Raw genomic sequence first — 8,979 nt, 5'->3', positions numbered from 1 at the left:
ATTGCAAAAAAATAAACGAGGTGCGATAATAAAAGAGATGTAATATAATAAGAAAGAGACCCAGGGGCATATGTTTCACTAGTGGCTTCTCTCATGATAGCATGTATTACGGTGGGTGAACAAATTACTGCCGAACAATTGATAGAAAAGTGTATAGTTATGAAGATATCTAAGGCAATGATCATGAATATAGGCATCACGTCCGTGTCAAGTAGATCGAAACGATTTTGCATCTACTACTATTACTCCACACATCGACCGCTATCCAGCATGCATCTAGAGTATTAAGTTCATAAGAACAGAGTAACGCATTAAGCAAGATGGCATGATGTAGAGGGATAAACTCAAGCAATATGATATAAACCACAAGATTGAACCCAAAGCTAAGCACTTCTCCCATTGCAAGAAAGATCAATCTAGTAGGCCAAACTAAACCGGTAATTCGAAGAGACTTGCAAAGATATCAAATCATGCATATAAGAATTCAGAGAAGAATCAAATAATATTCATAGATAATCAAGTTCATAAACCCATAATTCATCGGATCTCGGCAAACACACCGCAAAAAAGTATTACATCGAATAGATCTCCAAGAACATCGAGGAGAACTTTGTATTGAAGATCAAAGAGAGAGAATAAGTCATCTAGCTAATAACTATGGACCCGAAGGTCTGTGGTAAACTACTCACGCTTCACCGGAGAGGCTATGGTGTTGATGTAGAAGCCCTCCGTGATCGATTCCCCCTCCGGTAGATCACCGGAAAAGGCCCCAAGATGGGATCTCACGGGTACAGAAGGTTAAGGCGGTGGAAAAGTGGTTTCGTGGCTCCCCTGATGTTTTTAGGGTATAAGAGTATATATAGGCGAAAGAAGTACGTCGGTGGAGCTCCATGGGGCCCACGAGGGTGAGGGGCGCGCCTACCCTCTGGGTAGGCCCTCCTATCTCGTGGCCGCCTCACAGAGTTCCAGACTTCCACTCCAAATCTTCTGGTTTGCTTTCGGTCCAAGAAAGATCATCGCGAAAGTTTCATTCCGTTTGGATTCCGTTTGGTTTTCCTTTTCTGCGAAACACTGAAATAGGCAAAAAAAACAGAAACTGGTACTGGGCCTCGGATTAATAGGTTTGTCCCAAAAAAATATATAAAAAAGCATATTAAAGCCCATTAAACATCTAAAATAGACAATATAATAACATGGAACAATTAAAAATTATAGATACGTTGGAGACGTATCAACGTATGAATGCGGTGAGGACAGAGGTGCGCGAGCTCGGCGACAGGGAGTGGAGAGAAGTGTCAGCGAGGGACATCAAGAACTGAGTGGACATGATAAAGTAGGGAAGAAAGATAAGGTCACTGTGGAGAGTCGCTCGTACGAGAGCATTCACACGTGAACGGCAACGAGCGAATGCAACATTTGTCTGACCTGGAACACTAGGAAGCCTCAAGATCCGTGGGCCTCATCCAACGGCAGCCAAAGCGTTCGTTGGGAAAGCTTATAAATCCCATATCAATTATAACATTTATTTATTTATACCGACTATTAAATGTATATATTTTCCCTCTAGAAGATAATAAATTTATCTGAAAATTACTTTTTCTATGGACGTCTGAAATTTTTAAAAACTTTGAGGGAAATCTGAAAATTATTATTATTTTGAATAAAATCTGAAAATTAAATACTTTCCACAATAAAACATGATATGAAATTATATACTCCCTCCGTCCGGAAATACTTGTTGGAGAAATGGATGTATTTAGATGTATTTTAGTTCTAGATACATCAATTTTTATTCATTTCTCCGACAAATATTTCCGAACGGAGGGAGTTCTTCTATCCAATCGGGCCCGCCGTGGGCCCACCAACTACTAGTGCAAGAAGGACAGGTGCCAACCGTATATTAACCTGCTCACCCCGGTCACCCGAGCTCGCAGCAAAATAGATCATGGCGACCCCTCAGATCTACCGCAAAACCCTCCTCCCCGTCCTCCTCCTGCTCGCCGCCGCGGCGCTCTACCCAGCCGCCGCCGACGGCGACGAGGTGCTCGCCCTCACGGAGTCCACCTTCGAGAAGGAGGTCGGCCAGGATCGTGGCGCGCTCGTCGAGTTCTACGCTCCCTGGTCCGTGGCCCGCCACATCCCTCCTCCGCTCTTCCTATCTCCTCGTGTCACGACGTGCTTGTGTAGTTTGACCTGCGTGCGCGCCGCTTGGATCTGGATCCGTGGTTGCTTTGCTTACTCCACTGGTCGCCGAGCTCGGATCTCTGATGGGATCGTGCCCGGGTTGCCGCTGGGAACGGATCGTAGCGAAATTGTAGCTCGGTGTAGAGCAGTCTAGATGCTATTGGACCGAACTCCAGTTGAGGTGGGAAAATATCGGGATCTTTAGCTAAAACAAACGATCTGCCTTGTTCACGCTGGCAGACGGAACTGTTTTGATCTCCTTTTGACGTGCACCAGAATTGGAATTGGTATTAGCCTGTCAGAATTTTGCTGCAATTCTGATCCCAGTCTTTGGATCTCAGATTTGTTTGAAAAAAATCTGGGCACGAGAGTAGAAATGGTCTACCGGTAGGAGGTTCCGATCAAATCTTATTTTGTGGTGAATTTAATGTATCTTTGGCTTACATGTGCATAGTCATAGCGAGTAAAGCGTCCACTTTAAGGGTCATCTTTGATGTTGTTAGATATCTGGTGGGTTTTTCTGGATCATATTCAATGGTAGAATGCTTATTGGCTTTGTGTGTCAGGATGTACTTCAGTGTTTTACTACTTGGGTTGTTCCAGTAAGTGTTGAACTATATTTTCTACCTTATACCATAGGCTTGTCGGTGAATCAGTTGGTGCATCGAACTGAATAAATTATCAAAACCAGGAGCTGTTGGGCTCAAAACCCACCTTTCAATACCAGCTCAGGCTTATGGGTGACTTGTTTGGTACATCAAAATCAACAGTAATAATTCATTGCAAGTATGAAAACAATAATCTATTGTAACGAGGAAAAGCTTTCACCAAGCTATTAATTGATGTTGCAAAACATACCAAGTGATCCATGTAAATTATTCATAGTTGTGGTAGGTAATATTATCAATATACGAACCAATCCTAATTGATCGGAGGCAATTGCATTTAAAATCATGTCAACTATTTCTGTTAGTCTCATATTTATTATCTTGTTTGTAAAAACTATTTCTTCCTTAGATGACTGTACTTTTCTACTATTTGGTTAATTATTTGATGATTGTTTTCTGTTTTATAGGTGTGGCCACTGCAAGAAGCTTGCTCCAGAATATGAGAAGCTTGCTGCAAGTTTTAAAAAGGCTAAATCAGTCTTGATTGCCAAGGTAAATCTCGTGCTTTTGAAAGTGTTTTGTAAATTAATGCTATAACATTTTTTTTGCCAACAGCTGTATAACATATACTGTTATTGGCCTCTAAATTGCATAGTATTTGTTATGGCATATTTACTAAGTTTCCCTCTATCCAGGTTGACTGCGATGAGCACAAGAGTGTGTGCAGCAAGTATGGAGTTTCTGGCTACCCCACAATCCAGTGGTTTCCCAAAGGTTCCTTGGAGCCCAAGAAGTGAGAATGCACACTTTGTTTTTGATCAATTCACTTCTTGTTATGAAATAAAATCTGAAAAGTTAATGTTGAACTCATTGTTTAGGTATGAGGGTCAACGCACTGCTGAAGCCCTTACAGAATATGTTAACTCTGAAGCAGGTAAACTCCAACTTGTGGTGTAGTACATTTTCCAGCCATGCTGTCTTGGTGGGTTTCAAGTCAGTCGGGTTCTCTATGACCATTTAATGGATTATGTAGAACATTTAAGTTCAAACCACAGGAAAACTAAGTTGGAAGATAAGCATCACACTGAAGTAGAAATTAGACAATTATTAGCACTTAAGCAATGTGGTGGCACTTCCTTTGACCCCCTTGTCACTTGTGCATGTGCTATTGGTATCATTCATCTTCAGTTATACACTTAACAGTTAATACTGGAAAGGCTGCTGGAGTTACTTGTGTAGCATCATTATATTTATATATGTATATGTTGGTGTCTCTCATTTTTGTTCTAGTCCTGTTGATTGTTACTAGCCTTATAACTTCATGGTGGTCCTTTAATCTCTTACATCTGTCTTTCAGCAACCAATGTGAAGATAGCAGCAGTTCCTTCAAGTGTTGTGGTTCTGACCGAGGAAACCTTTGACTCAGTTGTCCTTGATGAAACCAAAGATGTCCTTGTTGAGTTCTATGCCCCATGGTAAGTTATTATGATTATTATGATCAGCTTGACATGCACCAAAATCTACTTCATTGCACCGCTTTAATGGACATAATTTCATCAAGTGCCATTTTTGCTTGACAGGTGTGGTCACTGCAAGAGTCTTGCTCCGGTTAGTTGTAGATCTCACTAACTTGGCAATTTCCTTAATAACATAGTTTTCTCATACAAGAACTGTCATGCATCTTCATTTTTCAGCTTTCTAACTCAAGTCTGTAATTTCTTAGATATATGAGAAGGTGGCCTCTGTTTTCAAGCAAGATGAGGGTGTCGTGATTGCTAATCTTGATGCTGACAAATACACAAGCTTGGCTGAGAAGTATGCACTCTGAATTCTCTGTTCTAGTGACTTTTATAAACTGCTCTCCCTTTTTTTAAATGTAATTTTGTGAAGTTTTCCTGAATGAACCCAAATGGAAGACCTGTTAAATCTAACACATTTATTATCTGACTTGCCTACCAGTTTTGGTTATGCATGATATTTAACCACATAATGAAAGAGGAATTTTAATCGTGTATATTACTTTCAGGTATGGAGTTTCTGGTTTTCCCACATTGAAGTTCTTCCCGAAGGGTAACAAAGCTGGTGAAGAGTATGAGAGCGGTCGGGAGTTGGATGACTTTGTTAAGTTCATTAATGAGAAAAGTGGAACTAGCCGTGATTCGAAGGGTCAGCTTACTTCAGAGGTTGGTCACACATGAGAGCACACTATGGAAGTAAGCTGGGTGAAAATGTAATAATCTGATAAAGCCTATCCGTTGCAATTTCTGTAGGCTGGGCTTGTGGCAAGTTTGGATGCTCTTGTCAAGGAATTCCACAGTGCTGCTGATGACAAGCGGAAGGAAATCCTCTCTAAAATTGAAGAGGAGGCTGCGAAGCTCAGTGGTCCTGCTGTCAAGTACTAACTTCTACCTCCTCCACTGTGTTTGCAAGTTATCAAATTGTTCCCAGATTTTATTTTAATGTTAGTAGCAGCAATGCCATTGATGGCCTCTACATTTTTCTTCTATAAACCAGGCACGGAAAGATCTATGTGAATGTTGCAAAGAAGATATTGCAGAAGGGCTCTGACTATACCAAGAAGGAAACTGAGAGGCTTCATCGCTTGTTGGAGAAGGTGGGCAACAAGAAAGTTGATTCTTATCACATTATTATTACTTAATCTCCATATTTATGACCTAATTTCCTGTTTCATAACATGACAGTCGATCAGTCCTTCCAAAGCCGATGAATTCACCATCAAGAAGAACATTCTTTCAGCCTTCTCCTCTTAGTGGTGGTGACCCACGTGCCATAGTCAGTAGTGCAACAGTACCACCTGCCACAAGAGAGAAGTGAAGAAAGACAAAGAGAGATAGAGATCAGAGAGATGGCAGTGAAAGTTTAGCGGCGATAGATTTATCTTATTTTGGTTCAATGTTGAACAACATCTGATATCTGTTTTCTCTGCCGTTTACCTTTATGGTTACAGGGATTTACTTTAGCAGTAAAAGGGTTTACTCAAGAACAAACAGTACCAACTGGTAATGACATTAATAAATTTGCCATTTGTGTTTTATAGCTTATTTTGCTTTGCTTTGATGGACGTGAAAGTTTGCTGTCTATTGGGTTCGCAACAACACAGTAATATGTTTCAGTCCGAGGAGAGAGTTGTCACTTGGAATGTTCCAATTTCAACAGACTGCAAACTGTTTAGTACGTACTTAGCAAAAATTCAATATGGGTCATACTACCATATGGTATCATCATCAGACCCGCTGCTTTTCGTGCCGAATTTTCCATTAATCAGTTGGACACCTCAAGGTTTATGACTCATGTTCATGTAATTGTATCATAAAAACAACTTCACAGACAACTCTAGTGATGATCGATGGACACATCTTTAGCTGGTTCCATGGAAATACATCAAATCTTGGGAACATCACAAGCATTTCATAGTCCAAAATCACATAAACTGTACAGAAGGGCCTCTGCTTCTTATTCCCCTCCACCAGGAAGACGTTTCGTTCACCACCGCTTCCGCACCTGCCATCGACGCCTCGACATCGGCCACTGCAAGATCGACTGCCGAAATCTATTTAGGTGTCGGGTGTGCAAGCAGCATGGTCACCGCACCCGTGACTGCAGCGCCTCGCCTGTCTCCTCGCCCTAGGTCTCGTGCGGCGCCTCGCCCTCATCAGCTGCGTCGCCCGCTTCAACGACCCAAGCCTCGCCGCCTGTCGTGATGCCGCTTGTTGGAGACCCATCGCTGCGGCCTGAGGAGGGCCATGTGGTCATCACCTCCACCCCGGCCACGGAGGACAGCGCCGCCACCCTCTCCACCATGGGCGCGCTGGCTTGGATTGGAGGGAACCACCCACACATCAACGCCGCGGAGGTTAGGAACGCAATCGCCACCAACTTCGTCATCGACCGCAGCTACATCAAGGTGGTGCCTCACTACTCGGAGGATTTCTTCGTCCTCTTCTACCAGCACCACCGCGACCTGGTCCCCGCGTCGGGCCGCTTCAGCCACGGTGGGCTGGACTTCCACACCGCCAAATGGAGGCCGGAGGCACACACTGATCTGGTGGAGGCGTACTACCATGTTCACGTGTGCATCGAGAATCTGCCGCTCAACACGCGGTACGACGAGGTGGCAACGCAAGTGCTGGGCCCCGACACTTTCCTACACCACTTCGACGTCACCACTGTCAAGAGAGAAGACTCCTCCTTCCTCGACCTCTGGGCATGGTCAGCCAACCCCTCCGCCATTCCCAAGGTTCTCCGGCTGACGGTCGCCGGCAACCAGCCGGCGGGCTACAACAACGGCCCAAGCGCTTTTGTTGGCCGGCATGGACTCAAGGGGCGTGTCCTGGTTCACCTCAACCTGGTTGAGGATTTCACCCTCGACGCCAACGGCGACATCCCTCGACGGCCTCGCTCCTCGCATCCGTTCACCTTCCGCTACGGGGTCATCGACGGCGAGTCCAGGATGCGGGACAGAGCGGAGGTGGCTAGGAGGCGCCACAACGACCACGACCGCGACCAGGACAGGGATAGCAACCACAACCGGGACAAACGGGACGACGACCGCGGCCGTGGCTGCCGTGGACGCGACGAGCGGCCTTCCTCTTGGAGGGAGCACTTTTTCCGGAGCAGGTCTCGCTCCCCGAAGCACCGTGATGATGAGGGGCGCCGAGACGGCAGAGAAGACCGCCGAGACGACCGTGGCCGCGATGGTCGCCGCCGCCATGATGCCCCTGACGCACGCTCCATCGACAGCAAGCTGGTCCATCGCCTCCCGAAATGTGCTGTCATCCCAGCCTCTGGTACCGTCGCTGCCCTGCTGACTGCCCGGCACGCTCTGGGCGCTCTGGAGGTGCTGCTAGCCCGGTCAGCGAAGACACTCCTGGCCGCTTGCCTCCTTCCTCGCTGTGATCGACCTCCTGTGATGTGATTCAGCTCACCTCCGTGCCTGGCGAGGGCTCTTGGTTGTGATGGATCGCTCCCTTCTTTGGGTCCAAGCAACGACAGGCAGCCGTGTGCCCTGCTTTGGCTCCACAAGCATCAACACCTCCCCATACCACGACCCTAGAAGTCATCGAGATCATCCCGTCCTCTCCTGCAGTGCAAGACAACATAGCTGTTGCTCCATCTCCTTCCTCTAAAGCTGAGACAGTCACCCCAGTCTTTGTCCCTGCAGCCAGCCCGGTTGCTGGCAGTTTGGGGACCCGCCTCACTCTCCCCTATTTGTGGCCTGCCAGCCACCCTTGCTCGCCGCACCAAGCTCACCCTCCCCAAGGCCAAGACCACCAACTAGAAGAAGAAAGACGCCGGCTGGGGTGGTTGGCTTCAACCTTGCCTGCTCTAGCCCGTGTCTCCAAGCCATGAGGAGAAAGATGATGGTTTCGAAGATGGCAGAGAGACTGTTATGCCAGCGCATGGGCATTGTGGATGAAGGCTAGCAAGTCACAGAGGAAGCCATTGACAAATTTGTGGCTATGTTCCAAGGGCATCTCCCTGACATCACTATGGCGGCTCTCCGGGCGCTGTTCAATCTCGACTGCGACTTGGTGCAAGCCTTTGAGGATGCCCTGGTGGCACAGGTGGTGAGGCGGGACCGGAGCTGCAGGCAGCGGCGGGGGACGCGTGCGACGCGGCGGAGTGACTGGAGTGTTTGTAGCTCCTGTAGAAGATGTGCTCTAGTTTACATGATAGCTTCAACCCCTCTGCTTATGTGTGTGCGCGCCTGTTTGCAATCGTCGACATCGGCGTCTGCTATCTGCTGCCCTGGCGAGGCTTTTGTGCTAGCTCTGTTAGGTTCATCTCGCTCCACCATGTGTGATATGAATGTTAAATGTCAGGTTGATGTTTTCTTTGTTGCTATCAACTGCTACTTAACTTCTGCTGTACCCAAAGTTTCCCATGATGGATCAAAATCTTAGTACCCTAAGATGGAATGTCCGAGGCTTAAATTGTCCCGATCATCGAGCAACAATCCAGTAAACAATCATCAACACTCCATGTCGCTTGGTCTGCCTGCAGGAGACCAAGCTTGAGCTCGTCGACCCTTTCATCGCTTCATACCTGGGAGGTCAAAGATTGAAGAGTTTTGCCCATCGCCCTGCTAATGGGACACGGGGTGGCATCTTGCTTCTCTGGGATGACGATACTGTGGACGTGAAGGATGCTTGCATCAGAGCCTTCT

At 46.4% G+C, this 8,979-nt stretch overlaps 1 protein-coding gene across 1 annotated transcript; it reads left to right on the top strand.

Moving 5' to 3' along the window:
• Positions 1-1,895: 1,895 nt before the first annotated feature.
• Positions 1,896-5,847, top strand: LOC125550748 (protein disulfide isomerase-like 2-1). The gene is made up of 11 exons (XM_048713830.1): positions 1,896-2,121; positions 3,260-3,344; positions 3,488-3,585; positions 3,671-3,726; positions 4,150-4,267; positions 4,373-4,400; positions 4,516-4,607; positions 4,819-4,975; positions 5,063-5,187; positions 5,307-5,406; positions 5,495-5,847. The coding sequence occupies exons 1-11, from the start codon at positions 1,946-1,948 to the stop codon at positions 5,561-5,563; spliced, it is 1,104 nt and encodes a 367-aa protein (XP_048569787.1). The 5' UTR covers positions 1,896-1,945; the 3' UTR covers positions 5,564-5,847.
• The last annotated feature ends 3,132 nt before the right edge of the window (positions 5,848-8,979 follow it).

Source organism: Triticum urartu, chromosome 1, assembly GCF_003073215.2.
Source record: "Triticum urartu cultivar G1812 chromosome 1, Tu2.1, whole genome shotgun sequence".
Classification (NCBI taxonomy): domain Eukaryota; kingdom Viridiplantae; phylum Streptophyta; class Magnoliopsida; order Poales; family Poaceae; genus Triticum; species Triticum urartu.
Note: the sequence above shows the minus strand (reverse complement) of the source record. Positions and strands in the feature narration are given on the sequence as shown.

Excerpts from the sequence above, each read along its gene's own strand:
- LOC125550748 (XM_048713830.1), top strand. The coding sequence starts at position 1,946 with ATGGCGACCCCTCAGATCTACCGCAAAACCCTCCTCCCCGTCCTCCTC. Across the intron at positions 3,727-4,149 it reads ATATGTTAACTCTGAAGCAG|CAACCAATGTGAAGATAGCA; the intron begins GTAAACTCCAAC and ends TCTGTCTTTCAG. Across the intron at positions 5,188-5,306 it reads CTCAGTGGTCCTGCTGTCAA|GCACGGAAAGATCTATGTGA; the intron begins GTACTAACTTCT and ends TCTATAAACCAG.